This window comes from Babylonia areolata, chromosome 21 (genome assembly GCF_041734735.1).
Source record: "Babylonia areolata isolate BAREFJ2019XMU chromosome 21, ASM4173473v1, whole genome shotgun sequence".
In the NCBI taxonomy this organism is placed as follows: domain Eukaryota; kingdom Metazoa; phylum Mollusca; class Gastropoda; order Neogastropoda; family Buccinidae; genus Babylonia; species Babylonia areolata.
In genome coordinates, this window is record NC_134896.1 from 31,029,675 (window position 1) to 31,047,174 (window position 17,500).

The 17,500-nt window shown below is 45.3% G+C and overlaps 1 protein-coding gene across 1 annotated transcript in view; it reads left to right on the forward strand.

Annotated features, from left to right (window-relative positions):
• The window catches only part of LOC143296727 (uncharacterized), a 485,227-nt gene that overhangs the window by 373,000 nt on the left and 94,727 nt on the right, over positions 1 to 17,500 (forward strand). The window contains exon 12 of the mRNA XM_076608785.1: positions 11,790 to 11,934. Coding sequence (XP_076464900.1) covers positions 11,790 to 11,934 — 145 coding nt within the window. The remainder of the gene's footprint in view (positions 1 to 11,789; positions 11,935 to 17,500) is intronic.

Below are 17,500 nucleotides of genomic sequence, written 5' to 3' on the forward strand. Positions count from 1 at the left end.
GCACGAACACGAACATGAACATGAACATGAACATAAATGTTTATTCAGAGAAGGCCTTGGCCCCATACTGAAGTGGCTAATACAAAAGAACACGATACATGATTCTCACTAATAAAGGTAACAGTTAACGGACGTAAGGTCTCCAAACAAATATTAAGAGACTGCAGTGCGTATATAGCCTCTTGTTTGCTTCATAGGTAAACATTGCTAAATTTAAAAGACCAGAGAGAGAGAGACAGAGACAGACACACAGAGACAGAGACAGAGACAAAGAGAGACAGAGACACAGAGAGAGAGACACCCCACGCAAGACGCATCAGTGAGGCTAGCTGTGCATGCACTTCGGAAAAAAACAGTAGGGAGCAAGGGCGATGAGAGGGGGTACAGGGGCGTGGGGGTGGGGTGCAAACTCATGGCCGTTGTGCACGTGCGAACCGTCATCCTACAGAACCGTACGTCACACGAACTTGTTGACGCCACAGCTGCAAAGAAAAACCTCCTCGCAGGGGAAGGGGTGGTGGAGTGGGGGTGGGGGACGGGGGTGGTGGAGTGGGGGTGGGGGGGCGGGGGTGGGGGGTGGGGGAGGGGAGGGCAGGTTATGAAGGTCAAGCAGAAGGCGTCCAAAGCGGAGGAGATGATGATGATGATGATGATGATGACCCCTCCCCCTGTCCTGACCGTGCGCGCTGTGGGTGGGAAGGCCTGGCTTATCAGCCTGGGAAAGAGAGAGAGAGACAGAGAGAGACACACAGAGAGAGAGAGGGAGAGAGAGAAGTCCAGCCAGCAGCATCTTGGCGTTGTCTTCTTCCTCGTCCGTGGCGTGTGATGTATGGGTCTTCATGTCCTGCTTTAGATTTGAACTCGGTATAAAAAAAAGAAAAAAGAAAGAGCCTTCACGCTGGACAGCCATGGGAAGTACGTTCCTGGGAAAGTCCGCAATTACAACTACTGTCGTTAGTGGAGTGGAGTGGTTATTTACGTTCTCTATGGGAAACACGACTGACTCCACCACACACAGAAGAGTTCATGCTTTCCTGGGCTGTCGTGTATATATATATATATATATATATATAGAGAGAGAGAGAGAGAGAGAGAGAGAGAGAGAGAGAGAGAGAATTAAATCCGTGGGAACACGACCTGATTTATTTTCTTTCATGTGTGTGTGTGTGTGTGTATGTGCGTCTGTATGTCTGTGTGAATATATGTGGTAAATGGGGGTACCACGTGTTCAAGAGGTTAAAGGTCCCAAAGCCTTTTACGGTCATCGGGGCAGTGAATTCATATTCACGGTGTCAATGACTCGGCATAGGAAGGCGAAGTCCAGTCCTATCCATCACGCCGTTTGACCCTTTCACCGCCAAGCTCGCATTTATGCACAGGCGTGGTAGAGGACCCATATCACTGAAAGGTGACCATTCATTGGTCTGTTATCCATGAACCTGCTGCTCTTAATGTTCGGTGGTAGGGTAGGCCATATTTCCTATACATCGCAGGGGGAATCCCCAGCTATTCTTAGCCATTATCTTTTCTGTGTTTATACCACAAGGGAATATTGTACTCTAAACTGACTGGTGGTGAAAGGGTTAAACTTTCCCCGACCGAAGTCGGGTACCCCCATTTCACACCCGTGTGGAGTGACAGAAAACAAAACTCGGCCTTTCCCCAAGGACACAGCGCTTTGTCGAAACGGAGACTCGAACCCCGATCACTGGTGAACACACGGAAAAGATTAGATAATTATTGTGCCGTAATTGTTTGAAATCAGTTGACGGAATCTAAAGAGTATAACTATTAAAACAAGAGAGGCAAGGCCTTCAAGACTCACTTGTGATACACTTTTTAAAAAATCTAATCGTTAAAATGTGTTCTGTATTTGTTATTATAAAGCTTCGCGTTAAAAAAAAAAAAAGAAAAGAAAAGAAAAGAAAAGTGCTAACCAGATTCGAATTAAGTCCCCTAGCATTAATTACAGAGTAATTTCCCTTTTTTTACTATCTGCACCAAAACGTTTGCAAAATAGATAAACTTCCATGCTTAGCAAAAGAAGTTCCTGTTTGAACAAAAAATGATAATAATGACTGCTCTTGTTGTTGGGTCAGAATATCAGATCAAAGTGCCAAGTTTGGAGAATACCAAAAATATAAATATAACAGTAAATGAAGTTTGCATATGATTAGGCTTCATTTTTTATTTTTTTGTGCCCATCCCAGAGGTGCAATATTGTTTTAAACAAGATGACTGGAAAGAACTGAATTTTTCCTATTTTTATGCCTAATTTGGTGTCAACTGACAAAGTATTTGCAGAGAAAATGTCAATGTTAAAGTTTACCACGGACACACACACACACACACACACACACACACACACACACACAGACAACAGAACACCGGGTTAAAACATAGACTCACCATGTTTACACAAGTGAGTCAAAAAATGTCTACTTTCTGAACCTTAACTTTTGACAAGATGATTGGATAATATTTATATTTCAACAACCTTTTTTGTGTTTTTCAGTGATGATTCTTTGTTGGGATCTGTTTTTGTCATTGTTCATTGATGTCGCTCTCAAAATCATGTATGTTTTGTTTTCTTTCAAACAGTGACAGTCCTTTGGAGAGACATAAAATGGCGACGACGGAGAGCTAGCTAATGACATGTTAAACGTCAGTGAGTTAAACTAAGCCCCAAACCATTAGAAAATAAGTATTGATTAGCGTCAATATAACCTCTCTCTTTGCCTCTGTCTCTGTCTCTCTGTCTCTGTCTCTCTGTCTCTCCTTTCAGAAGCATGTCCCTTCAACTGCCACGATGATTCTTTTCTTAACAAACTGCTGTCTGTGGGTTTTTTTCCCCCTTTTACACGTGGGGGGTGGAGGGAGCGGGGGTGGGGGTGGGGGGTGGAGGGGGCTAGGGGAGATAATCGCTGTCTGGACAGTTAACTTTCACCCGGGGTGGCCCTGACGTCAAAGTATACGGCCCTGAACTTTCACCTCTGCACACCTCCGCGCCAGTGATGGTCGTCGGCACCAAAACCTCCTGCCACTCACCGCCACGCCCTCTCCCTCTCTCTGTCTCTGTGTCTCTCTTCCTTCAGCCTCTGCATCTCCCTTACTCTGTTACTCTCTCTCTCTCTCTCTCTCTCTCTCTCTCTCTCTCTCTCTCTCTCTCTCTTTCAGAAGCATGTCCTTTCAGCTACCACGATTGTTTTCAGAATCTACAGCCATGTACTTTCACCTCTGCGTTGATGCTGGACACTAAACACCAGCTTCCTCACCCCCCACATCCTCACCCCCACATCTCTCTCTCTCTCTCTCTCTCTCTCGCTCGCTCGCTCGCTCTCGCCCTCGCTCTATCTCTCTGAGCCTCTGTCTGTCAGACTCTCTCAGTCTCTGTCTCTCCCATTTCTCTCTCTTAGTCTCTCCTTCTCTCTCTCTCTCTCTCTCTCTCTCTCTCTCTCTCTCTCTCTCTCTCTCTCTCTCTCTTATCGAAGGTCCAATATTTCTGTTCTTATTTGTCCCTTATGCAGACGTGCTCAAGAAACTGAACTCCATTTTGTGTTGTGTTGCCCTGCTTTGAATGACCGTAGACATAAGTTAATTCCGCAAAAAAAAAATTTCAAAGACACCCTACTTTATTTCCACTTGCCATGCTTATGTCATTAACTAACGAAACTATTATAAAACAGTTTGTTATTTACTTATATAAGGCGTTTAAATTTCGCAGTGCATTCTGTAGTTAATGACTGTTTGCTGTGCGTTATCCAATTTATATATATATATATTATCATTTGCAGTGACGGGCGCAATAGCCGAATGGTTAAAGCGTTGGACTTTCAATCTGAGGGTCCCGGGTTCGAATCTTGGTGACGGCGCCTGGTGGGTAAAGGGTGGAGATTTTTACAATCTCCCAGGTCAACATGTGTGCAGACCTGCTAGTGCCTGAACCCCCTTCGTGTGTACACGCAAGCCAAAGATCAAATACGCACGTTAAAGATCCTGTAATCCATGTCAGCGTTCGGTGGGTTATGGAAACAAATAACCCAGCATGCACACCCCCGAAAGCGGAGTATGGCTGCCTACATGGCGGGGTAAAAACGATCATCCACGTAAAAGCCCACTCGTGTACATACGAGTGAACGTGGGAGTTGCAGCCCACGAACGCAGAAGAAGAAGAAGAAGATCATTTGCAGTTTATCATTTACTTTTGTGAGTGGTAAGATTTTGTAATGGAATGTTGGTTCACTGTACCCCCTTCATGACGGGCCATGGCCTTTATTGAATAAAATATCCGTATCCGTATCCGTCTCTCTCTTCCTTCCCTCTCTCTGTGTCACCCTTTTTCTCTGTCAGTCTTTCTGCTACACACACTCTCCCTTTTCTTCTCTTTCTCTCTGTCTGTCTGTCTGTCCGTCTGTCTCCCCCTTCTCTCTCTCTCTCTCTCTCTCTCTCTCTCTCCCCCTCCCCATTCCCTCCCGCCTCTCTCTCTCTCTCTCTCTCTCTCTCTCCAGCAGCGATTATTGGCACGTTAGCAAGACAGGTGAGCACAACACACCCAGTGGGACAGCTCAAACAAACATGTGCTCGTTACGCCAATCTGGCTTGTCTGTCTGTCTTGCCACGGCTCTGGGAGAGAGGCTCTGCTGGCTTCGTCAATCTCTTTAAAGTTTTCTTCTTCTTCTTCTTCTTCTTCTGCTCCTCCTTCTCCTTTTTCTTCTTCTCGTCCTCCTCCTCCTCCTCCTCCTTCTTCTTCTTCTTCTCCCCCTCCTCCTCCTTCTTGTTCTTCTGCTCCTCCTCCTCCTCCTTCTTCTTCTCCTTCTTCTGATGCTGCTGCTTCTCCTCATCCTCCTTCTTCCTCCCCCTCATCCTCCTCATTCTTCTTCTTCTTCTTCTCCTCCTCCCAAGTGAAGAGTCATTGGCACGCAGCACAGAAGAAATGTTTTGCGCCCCCTCAAAAACCAGTCGCAGTCTGCCTGTTGGTTTTACTCCTCACCCCTTCTCTCTCTCTCTCTGTCTCTGTCTCTGTCTCTCTCTCTCCTTGCAAGACAGCTTCTTGCTTTTATTATTGACCTCTGCTTAGTTCCTTCAGTGGCGCCAGAGAGGGTGTTGGTCTATGCCAAAGTTTTTTTTAACCACACGGAAGTGATTGTGGTAGACCGGCAGTTTTCCTTTCTCGCCCTCCCCCCGAACCCCGCCCCTCTCCCCATCTCAGAACCTTCCTCTCCTGTTCGAATTCGACTTGTTGTGTCCGTACAGGTACCGCTTTGATTTTCATGCAGAGTTTTCCCACCATCCGAACAGTCTAGACCGGGTTGAAATTTTCACTGATAATAATAATAATAATAATGATAATAATAATAATAATGGGAGTTGAAGTAAAAATGATTTGTCGATAAGGTCACTAGGAAGGTATAGTCGTTGGTAGGTAGGTAGGTAGGTTCGGGTTTAACCACGTTAACATCGACTTCAGGTGAAATGTCTAACAACGGTGGGGTTAACTATCCCTTGTGAGAAGGGAGGAGGTGGAGGGGAGGAAGGGGAGCGACTCGTGTAACTCTACGCTGACTGCCATCAGCATGTGTGACATGTTCACGATGGCAGCGATCGTGCCAGTTTTTGTTTTGTTTGTTCGTTCCTTGTTGTTGCTGATTTTTTTCTTTCTTTCTTTTTTCCCCCTTTTTTTCCTCTTTTACCTTATTTTTTATGGTGTGGGGGTGGGGGTGGGGGGTCGGGGGGGGGGGGGGGGCTTGGGGGGGGAGCAGGTGGGTAGAGCACACAGGATTAGTATCACAACTACATGAAGGTGTTGTGTTCAGCGCGCTCAGCAAACTCAAACTATTTTTTTTAAAAGAAAGAAAGAAAGAAAGAAAAAAAACCCACCTCAGTTATACAAGCAAGCCACCCAAAATGTAACGTGTTGTTGGAACTGAAGCAAGCTGTTTATCCTGTAAGCTGTGAGAACTGGTGCCAGCAGACAGGAGGAGATGAATGATCAGGGCGAAGAGCTATGATGGAGTTCGTTACTGGAGGCGGGTGGATGGAACAGCTCTAACTGGGGGCTGACGCTGCCAACTTCACCCCAGCCCTTGTGTGCTGGTCTGAAAGGTATTCCCGATCCCGTCCCCCTCCTTAACTCAGAAGACCAACTCACGTTTCCCCCACCCCACATCCCAGTGCTGGGTAATAATAATGATAGTGTTTATATAGCGCTCAATCTTGTGCAGACAAAATCTAAGCGCTTTCACACCAGTCATTCACACGCATGCGTAACTATAAAACTAGAGAAACTGAAGACAAGTAAGAGGCAGGGCCTCTATCTTGTGAAGAGGTGGGTTTTAAGGCCTGACTTGAAAGAGCTGAGTGCGGAGACCTGACGAAGCGCAAGAGGAAGTTCATTCCAAATGCAAGGTCCAGAGACAGAGAAATGACGGCGTCCAACAGTGAAGTGTTTGAGTCTGGGTATGCGTAAACAGAGTGGATCCGAAGCCGATCGTAGAGAGCGAGACGGAGTGTAGAGGTGAAGGCAGCCACAAAGATAGGAAGGGGCAGATTTGTGAATACATTTATAACATACAGTGCTGATCTTATACTTTATTCTGTGTGAGACAGGGAGCCAATGGAGATGTTGCCAAAGAGGAGTGATGTGCTCAGATCTTTTCTTTCTGAGAACGATTCGGGCAGCAGAGTTTTGTATACGCGGGTGGCGTTGTATCGGATCACTGAATAACTATTTGACAAATTCAGGCCTTTTGGGAATCAAAATAACGATGGATCATGCAGGCGTTTTAGTAAAGGCTGAAAAATAAGACATCAAAGAAATTCAGTCGTTGGTTTAAATTAACGTGGTTGTCGAGTGATAAAAACTGCAATGCCTGGCAATCTCAAAAGAAATTCAATCGTTGATTTAACGTGGATGTCGAGTGATAAAAAGTGCCAAGGCCTGGTAATCTCAAAGAACTTTAATCGTTGATTTACTTGGTTGTGGAGTGATAAAAAAACAACAAACAAACCCATAAACATGCAAGGCCTGGTTTTAAGTGTGGCCCGCCCCAACGTGGTGAAATATGGGGTCGTGGAAAACGTGGAGAAAAGTGGAAGGTGGCTGTGCACAGCTCCACGTGTGTTGGCAAAACAACAGCCGTTAGGCTGTAAAAGTTATGTAATGTGGGCGCCGCTTGATGGATTGAATGGAACCATTGACAGACAGACAGATGGCACCTAGTCTGCAGAAGTAGGCCGAGATAAACTGGAGTTATTCAAACTGAAGAGAGAAAATAACTATGCTCCCACAACCCATTTCTTTCTGTCACTGTCTCTGCCTCTCTCTTTCTCTGTCTTTCTGTCTGACTCTTTCTCTTTCTCTGTCTTTCTGTCTGTCTGACTCTCTCTCCCTCTCTTGTCTGTCTCTGTCTCTCACACTCTGTCTCTGTCTTCCTCTGTCCGTCTGTCTAAATCTCTACCCCACTGTCGGACTCTCTCTCTCTCTCTCACGCTCTCGCTCCTAACCCCACTCTCTCTCTCTCTCTCTCTCTCTCTCACTCTCGCTTCTAACCCCACTCTCTATCTCTCTCTCCCCCCCGCCCCCACCCCACCACTCCCACTCTCTCTCCCCCGCAGACTCTCTCTCAGGCGACGTAAGCGTTGTTCATCAACTCAAAAAACCTTGTACTGAATACATCGGTAGTTCATCAACCCGGCCTCCTCCTCACTGCATCTTCTGTAAAATAGTGATTATTATATGTTCCTTAATTGTTAGGGGTTTTTTGTTGTTGTTTTTTTACTACTTGTCCCCCAGTTACCCCCCAGCCCCACTCCGCCACCACCCTCTCCACCCTCTCACCACTCGTTCATGACAATGTTGTTAATTTAATTACTTATCCCCCTCTTCCCCCTCGCCCCCCCCCCCCCCCCCCCCCCCACCATCTGTCTCTACCCTTCCCTACTCTTCACATTACCCTTGAAGAACCTTTTCTTCTTTCTTTTTTTTTTTTTTTTTTTTTTTTAGTCAATGACTGCGTGGAAAATCTGTTTTACAAAGTAGGTTGCGCAAGTGAACATGCTCCCACCTCTCTCTCTTTCTTTCTCTCTCTCTCTCTCTCTCTCTCTCTGTTTGTCCGTCTGTCTCTCTCAGCTTAGCCACCCCACTCTCACCCAGGGGGTTGGAGGTGGTGTGGGGGTGGGGGGGGGTAGGTAAACAGCAGTAGGGGAGCTGGAGTCTATTTAGTCGGCCAGAGACCCACCTCACCTGGCTCAGATAAGTCACGGGCCAGCCGCCACCACAGCCACCACAACCCTTGCAGTCAGTAACGGGCTTGGAAAAAGTCGGCAGTGCACAACAATTTCACGGCCCGGTTCGCCCCTCGCACCTTCTCGCGCGTGCTGGGATGGGGGGGGGGGGGGGAGAGGGAGGGGAACCCCTGCCGCTCGTGCTTCCCGTGGCGCGTGCAAAGCACGTGCTGAGATCTTGTAACCCTCGTTGCACGTGAAGCGCAACAACGATTTCCGCTTGACCGTGATTCGGTGTGTATGTGGGAGAGAGAGAGGTGGTAAGACAGGTAAGCTTGTTAAAAGTTCGGAGTGGTGAACGAACCGTATTTCTCTGCTTGCGGAAGGTTTGGAGTTCAGATTCTGGTGCGGCGTCAGGTGGTGTTCTGGAGGGAGAGGGGGCGGTGGTGGTGGGGGGACATTCGGGAATCTTCAGAGGAGGCGCTTTGAACTGTGTGTCCACCAGTTCCATGTGTTGTTGATGTTGAAAGTGATGTGCACTGGGCCAGTGTAGCGTGAGTGAATGTGGTGGAGGAATAGGAGGAGGAGGAGGTGGAAGGGGAATTCAGGTGGAAACAAGGTATTTGCCTGCTGTTTTGGTATTTCTGGTGCGTTTAGCTTGCATGTGTGTGTGTGTGTGTGTGTGTGTACGCGCGTGCATTCCTGTCCGCTTGTTTGGACATTGGCAGTGGGGCGGGGGAGGGGGAGGGGGGAGTTAGAAACTTCAGTTGAGACTTGTTCGTTCCTGTCTTGACTCATCTGCTTCAACACACACACACACACACACATGCACACACACACACACACACACACACACAGGGGCCGTGTCCACATTTCTTCCCCTCCACAACTCAACGTGACTGGCAGAGGTGAACGTTCACGCCTTATGAACAGTTATCATTCTGGCTTGAGGGGGAAAATTTGTGAATACCCCACCCCCCACTCCACCACACGCACACACAAATACAAACAAGTCGCCCCCACACCCCTCCCCACTCCCCACCCCCAATGATAAAGACTTCACCACCCTCACATTGTTTGTGCTCCAAGAAGCCAGCTGATCGTGTGATGACTGCGTAATTGCCTGACATCGAATGGTGAGACCAGTTTTTATTTCATTTATTTCGTTATAACATGTATTCCATTTCAGCCCCTCTCATCTGCTTATTATTCCAGGTACCCAGATTACCCTCCAGGTACTAAGTTTATTTTGTCAAAGACCCCACCCCCGCCCTCCACTAACTCATTGCCTCCGCCCCCCCCCCCCTCTTCTCTATCCACATCTGCCTTTCTCGGCACGGTCGCGCGCGCACGTAATTATGTAATAATGATAATTATGTACGCTCATTGGGCCAACTCTCCAAGTGTATAATTATGATCCCATATATGCTATCATTAAGCCACGCATGCGAGTATAATGTTGTTGTTTTTATATAGAACGACGAACAGGCACTTCACAGGCCTCAAACGTCTGACTCAAGTTCAAATTCCAGTAATGGGGTGCATTTAAGTCACAGACATCTCAGTAACGATGCCACTGCATTGCAGACAGTGACCTTCAATTGGAAAGACGGCAATGAGAGAGATTAACTCTCTCCATACGAACGGCGAAAGAGACGACGTTAACAGCGTTTCACCCCAATTACCATAATCAAAATATTGCAAGCGGAAGGCTCTTATACTGAAGACGTGAATGTTGACAAAGAATACCACAATTCTGACGACGGAAGCTGAAGGTTGGGTCGGTCATTCAGACACCCACTGGACATCTAGGGGTCTGTGTAGAGGAGAAGAGAGGACTGACCGTACTGAGTGAGTTAAGAGGTCGAGGAGGACGAGGAGGAGGGGAAGAGCGATGGGGAGAGGTATATATTCAATTCAATTCAAAACCACTTTATTAATCCACATGGAAATTAACGTGTGCAGTCACAGGCTCGTTGTAGACACCAACATAAAAATGAACATTACAATAAAACAAGTCAGATAAAAACTCAGTAGCTGACTAAAACAACCCCCCACCCCAACACATGCGCACACATTAAGACAATTTATTAAGTATTGCACAACAGTGTGTATCGATAGAAAAAATCCAGCAAATAAAATATAAATATTTAACTCTCACCCTCACCCCCCACCCACACACATGTAAAGACAAGGTAGTGTACAACAATGTAAAAAAAAAAAAAAATCCGACAAATACATCGGATATAAATGTAAAATGCACACACCCACACACACACACACACACACACACACACACACACACACACACACACGTGCACGTGCGTGTGTGTGTGTCTGAATGAGTTGAGTGAGAGAGAGACAGAGAGAGGTAACATTTTTATATTGGGGGGAAAAGGGATACGCGCACACTAGGCCTGTTTTCATCTTGTCCTCACAAAAAGGTAGGGAGTGAGAGAGAGGTGGAGAGAGAGAAATAGTGACAGACAGACAGGCAAACAGACAGTGACAGATAACATCAAACTGCTTGGGCAGAGTTGGCAATTTATTTAATTCTTTTTTTCTTTTCTTTTTTTTTCTTGTAACAGAAGCGTACAGAACATTCCACTGTGAGCTGAAAGCCAGTGCAGTATATAAGCTACAGACATACTGAAGTGATCCTTAAGAAATATTTGATTTTATAATACTTTAATGTATTTACTTATGTGTTCTTTTTTTATATTATATACTTGCACCCATTACGAGGGCTCTCAAAGATGACCAACGGGCTGGGTTTATGCTTAGGTCTGGCATCTGCTCTGTGTGTGTGTGTGTGTGTGTGCTTTTTTATATGCGTGTATGGATTTGTCCACACACTTTGCCCACCTCCTTGAAACTGAAACTGAAACTGGAGCTTGCTGAAGTGTTCATGGAAAGTGCTTGGAGCATGCTTCATCTTGTATGATAGCGCTGTATGAAATTTCTTCTTCTTTTTCTTCCTCCCCCCCCTCCTCCTCCTCCTCCTTGTTATTACTCTGTTCTTCTTCTTCTTCTTCTTTTTTTGCGCCTTATACATACTATTATTATTATTATTAGTTCTTTTTTTATGTATTTATCTATTATTTATTCACCTTTTTTTTTTATCAAGGCCTGACTAAGCGCGTTAGGTTACGCTGCTGGTCAGGCATCTGCTTGACAGATGTGGTGTAGCGTATATGGATTTGTCCGAACGCAGTGACGCCTCCTTGAGCTACTGAAACTGAAACTGAGACTGTTCTTCTGGCAATATCCGCATTTCTTCCCCCGTGTTCTTTCCATTCAGTTTCGTTCCCAAGACGGAAAAATCATAAATTTGTTGAAATAACATTGTAATTTATACTCCTACATTTCTCCCCCTGTCAAGATACTTACGTAAAGAAGGTCAGTCAAAAGTGGAGGGGAAGAAATGTAGAGTATATATATATTACAATGATATTAACCAGTTTATAAGTTTTCCCGTCCTATAAACGGAAAAGAACAGGGGAAGAAATATGGACATTGCCGTTCTTCTTCTAATAATGATCTCTGTCATCATTCTCTGCTTGCAGTTGCCGGCGGCCGGAGTCGCCTCCACCTGATTGACCTGGGCAGCGCCTCCAAGTCACGTGACCCCAACAATGTGTCGCTCAGCTTGTCTGCCCTTGGCAACGTCATCATGGCGCTGCTCAACGGCCAGCGTCACGTGCCTCACAGGTCAGTTCAGCTGCTCCTCTCGCTCCCCGCTTTCTCCTCCATCTACTGCTGTCTTGTCCTCACGTGTCTGGTCAAGAATTACAATAAAATAGAATAGAATATGTCTTTATTACTAAGTGTACCGGGGTCACAAGGAATATTGGGGGTGGGGTGGGGGTGGGGGGGATAGTACATAACAAGGTACGAACATAAATCGAAAATCAAATGCAAACACAGATACAGTAGAAATTAGGATGCATACAAGTGCGTATCAATATAGAAACGTGTGCATACTCACACATGCACGCACTGCACGCACGCACACACACACACACACACATGCACGCACGCACGCACGCACGCGCACACACACACACACACACACACACACACACACACAAACACTCACACACATACACACATGCGCGCGCGCGCGCGTTTAAACAGAAGCCACATAGTACATGTGGATGGGGCTGATGACTAGATCTTCAGACAGATGGTTGTTGAATGCACAATTCTATTTATCACACTGGATTCGTTCTTATACTTCTGTACCGTCGACCAGAGGGGAGCATCTCGAAAATCCCAAAAGTTGGTTGTGATTCGTCCTGGCTGATTGATTTAGCTTTTTTTTTTTTAGTAGCCGCTTATAATATATGTCGTCTAGAGAAGGTAGATCAGCCCCGGTAATCTTGGTGACAGTTTTTACGATTCTGTTAAGGGCTGCAAGGTCAATGTCCTTCATCGGGCATCGGATCAGTGGATTCATAATTATCAGACCCACTTTCGTCTGATTTTCGTGGAGGTTCGCCGGTTATGTTATTTAGTGAGAATCACGTGTGCATGCGCGTCTTCATTTCCTTTCTTTTTCTTCTTCTTCTTCTTCCCCAGATCAGCGAAAGATGAAAAGGTAAAATTCCGTCGTGGAAATCGCTGTTCTGACGAGAGGATTTTGAACAATTTCGGTGACTATTTCGTCAGGTTTACAAGATACATTTGGTTTCCACCAATTACAACCCTCATTGGCTTCAGTCTTCCGTGTTTACTTTGAGCGTGTTTCTTGTCACATCTCCGCCATTGCGTATTCGATCTGATCCATTCATAAAAACTCAGATGAAATATTGTCCGAACAATGGCAGCGCAAACTCAGAAAAGCTAGTTACGGTAGTGGGCTGCCTATGACGTCATAATGACCTACTTCTCGCTCTGCAAGCGACGAAAGGACCACCACGAAAGCAGTCCTGTAAACCCTCCCTATTCACGATAATGTTTAGGCCTTGGCATAGCCTGTGTGGGTCCCAATCCTCTTTCTCCTTCTCCCTACCTTTTCAACCTTCCTCAACCAAAGTCAGGTAACCCATTCACACCTGGCTGGAGTGAGGATAGAGCGGAGTAAAGCGTGCGTCTTTCCCAAGGACACAACACTAGGCTAGTACCAGCATCAGTATCAGTAGCTCAAGTAGGCGTCGTCACTGCGTTCGGTCAAATCCATAATTATACGCAACACCACACCACATCTGCCAAGTAGATGCCTGACCAGCAGCGTAAGCCAACGCGCTTAGTCAGGCCTTGAGAAAAATAAATAAATAAATAATAATGATAATAATATTTAAAAAAATAAATAAATAAATTATAATAATGATAATAATAATAATAATAATAATATAATAACGGTATGTATAAGGCGCAAAATCTTGATGAAATCAACTCTAAGCGCATACCCCCCCCCCCCTCCCCTCTCCTCCCCCCCCCCCCCCCCCCCCCAAAAAAAAAAAAATAATAATAATAATAATAAAAATAAATAAATAAATTTATTAAATAAAATAATAATAATAAAAACAATAAATAAATAAACGGGGCCTCGAACCCTGATCACTGGTGAACATGGATCAGAAGTCCTGCGCCTTGTAACAGATTCTGCTCAGGTCGCTTCCCCACGGTTTGTGGGTGCTGACACCATTCTGTTTTCTGTTGGTACAAGCTCACACGTGTCAGCGTTTTTGTTTTTTTTGTTGTTGTTGTATTTCGGCCAATCTGTTGTCCGTTTCTGTCATCAACACATACTGACATCACTTGGTTCATAACTGAATAGTTTCATTCATATGGGGCTGAAGTCTTCTGATACCAGGTTTTACTAATACGTACGTCCGAGTCTGTTTCGCTGATGTCTGTGGGTTTTTTTGTTTTTTGTTGTTGTTGTTTTTGTTACGTCACTTGTCCTGTCATTGTTTTAGTCATTCTGTTGTGTTTGACGTCACATGCAGCATCGTCATTGTCAGCGTCATTGCCATCGTCGCTGTTGTGTATGTCGCGTCGTATCTCTTTTCGTTGTTCTGCTGTGTCGTCACGTGCCCAGTTCTCCAGTATCTGCGTCATGGTTTCTGTGTTGATAGCGTATTGCGTGCTTAATTCGTCATTGTGTCACTTTGTCTTTCGTAATGATGAACTTTAGTGAGTCCTCTGACTTGAGCCTCCGTTACCTGTTCCGCATGTCAGAGTGAGTGTTGCCCTATTATCTGCTCTCTCTGTCTCTCTCTCTCCACCCCCCACACCCCCGTTCCCCCCCCTCTCTCTCTTCTTTCTCTGTCTCTCCCTGCCTCTCTCTTTCTGTGTGTGTGTCTGTGTGTTTAATTTAGTTTGGTCTGGGTGGCGCGCTTGGGGATAAACTTGGAGAAACATTGTTAGAGTTCATTTTTCTGTAATTACTTTTCGTAAACGTCAGAGTCTGTGTGTGTGTACGTGTCTGTGGAGCACAATAGCACACCAGCAGTGAAGTTTATCGCCTCGTTTTGGCTTTTTTTTTTTTTTTTTTTTTTTTTGGTTGCTCGCCACGGGGGCGCCATTCTTACTGTCTTCTTCTTCCAGTCATTCCGAGTGTGTTCAGTTTGTTTCGTTTTTGTTGTTGTTGTTTTTTTTCTTGTGTCTTTTGGGTGTGTGCTTTTCCTGTTGTACATCGTCTGAAACAGTCGCCTGTTGTTGTTTTTGTTGTTGTTGTTGTTGTTGTTCTTGCATTATCTGCACCTGGTGTCTGTCTGACTTGTATCGGCTTCTCTTCTGTTTGTTGATTTGTTGCACAAGGGGAGCGAGCGATAGGATTTAGACGAGCGTCTCAGGCAATTTGTGTGTGTGTGTGTGGTGAGAGAGAGAGAGTGAAAGAGAAGGGAAAAAGAGTGTGTGTGTGTGAGAGAGAGAGAGAGATGACGTTGTGTATGGATGAGAGAGAGAGAGAGAGAGAGAGAGCATATAAGAATAGGGGGACAGAAGGAGGGGAGGGTTTGCGGGGGAGGGGGGGGGAGGGGGGGGTCTTTGTAATGTCCCGTCACTGGTGATTGTAGACATTTTCTTAAAGTATCACTTTGGAATTTTTTTCGTTTTAAACGTAGGGGAGATAAGGGGAGAGAGAGAGAGAGAGAGAGAGAGAGACTGTGACAGAAAGAGGAACAGAGAGGGAGGAGAGGATTAAGAGAGAGAGATGCGTTGGAGAAGGGAGCAGACGGCATATAACATATAACAAGTTTGCAGGCAGTTGCAAACGCCAGAATCAGAAGACCTGTGGGTCACACACCATTTCATTAACTTTGTTTCCTCCAGGCAGACAGACAGACAGACAGACAGGTTGAAGGATTTCAGAAACTGATCACACCCTCATATCGGGCCATTCTTGGAGCCAGGCGTTCACGTCAAGAGCAATGCCGTGACTCCCTTCCAGTGGCCTTGCGACTATGGCGCCCGTGTAGAAGGCTTCTTCTTCTTCTTCTTCTTCTTCTTCTTCTTCTTCTCTTCGTCGTCGCTCGTGGGCTGCAACTCCCACGTTCACTCGTATGTGTACGAGTGGGCTTTTACGTGTATGACCGTTTTTAACCTCACCATGTAGGCAGCCATACTCCGTTTTCGGGAGGGGTGTGTGTGTAGGATTGGAGAGTAAAGGGTTCGTTTCCCGCACAGGCCGATATATTGACTCCTCGCTCTATCCACTAAACGTGGAACGAACGGTGGTCCTAATGCTGTGCGCTAGTCTTTCGGATTTAGAACCGAGGTGCTATGCTGTGTACAGCCATGCATTTAGTACATGTAAAAAGAAACTCACGTCAACAAGGTTGTCTTTGGTTCTTTTTCGATAAAACTATTTCTTTTGATAAAGACAATGTTTGTGAATTGTGTGTGTGAGAGAGAGAGAGAGAGAGAGAGAGAGAGTGCGGGCGGCGTGTGTGTGTGTGTGTGTGCAGTGCGTGCATGTTTGACTATGCACAAGTTTTTATATTGATATGTACTTGTATCTATCCTAATTTCTACTGTATCTGTGTTTGTGTATGATTTTCGGTTGATGTTCGTACCTTTTTATGTACTATCCCCCCCAATATTCCTTTTGACCCCGGTACACTTGGTAATAAAGACATATTCTATTCTATTCTATTCTATTCTAAGGAGAAAAAAACCTTGTTAATATGTATTTGCATGTTTGTGCGAACGGGTTTTTTTGTTGTTTGTTTGTTTTTCTTTTCGTTTTGTACTTTTGGCATCACTCCCTTTTTTTTCGGTATGATATGTGTAAAAGATGAATTGTTATGTAACGTTTCATTGCCCGCAAGGGGGCACGAGAAATAATGAAATTTGCCTTTCTTTGCCTTGCCTTGTTTCTGATAAGAAAATAACCATAAAGGAAAAGTGTACCCTGAGAGCAAAACAGATTAATACTCTTGCAGACAAGGGAAGGAAGTAAAAAAAAAAATTAAATTAAAAAAAAACTGTGACGCCGCAGTGTGGTGACACGTGTCTTCAAGGGAGAGCAGCCCGAATCTAGGAGAGAGAACTCTCTTCTCGCAGCCATGACACTGGTGTGCATTTTTATTTCACTCACTGGCCAACAACAGAACTGTATATTATGTTAATTGAACGGATGTTTGCCATATTCAGTTCGTTCCTGACGAGGATAATGATACAAACGATGTGTTTTACACCGAAAAATTATTTTCCTTTATTGAGTTAATGAAGTATTCTGTATTCTGTAGATTTCAGTGTTATCCCCCCCTTCCCTGTCTCACTGACGTGTGTGTGTGTGTGTGTGTGTGTGTGTGTGTGTTTAATGTAGATACAACGTTATACAGAAACTAAATTTAGTTCGTAAAGAGGTGGTGGTGGTTGTTTTTTAACCCACCTACCAAAGTTCTTTAAGTATATTGATCCATACAGGCTTTCGTAGTCTAATCTTTCTTACGGGGTCCTTATCCTTCACAGCGAAAGTGAAGTGGCGCCAACAAACAATATTGCCGGCTACTGGTTGACAAAATAACAGTTCGGTTTTAGAGGCGTTTGATTGGCTAAGGGCGGACCGGGCAAGACGGGTCGTCTTTTCACTGTTAGCCGCGCGAAATTTGGCCAAGCAGAGCAAACCGATAGGCCTAGTTTGCATCAGTTTGACATGGTAAGTATATATGTATCACCAAACATGGAGTATAATACAAACTCCTCCTTTCGGATGCCTGGGATTTCTGTCACATTTAGTCGCGCTTCGGTCCGCGCAATCTTCAGGACCCGTGAATAATTCGACATCATACGGTCGCTGCCACAAACGTGGCGATACGAGTCA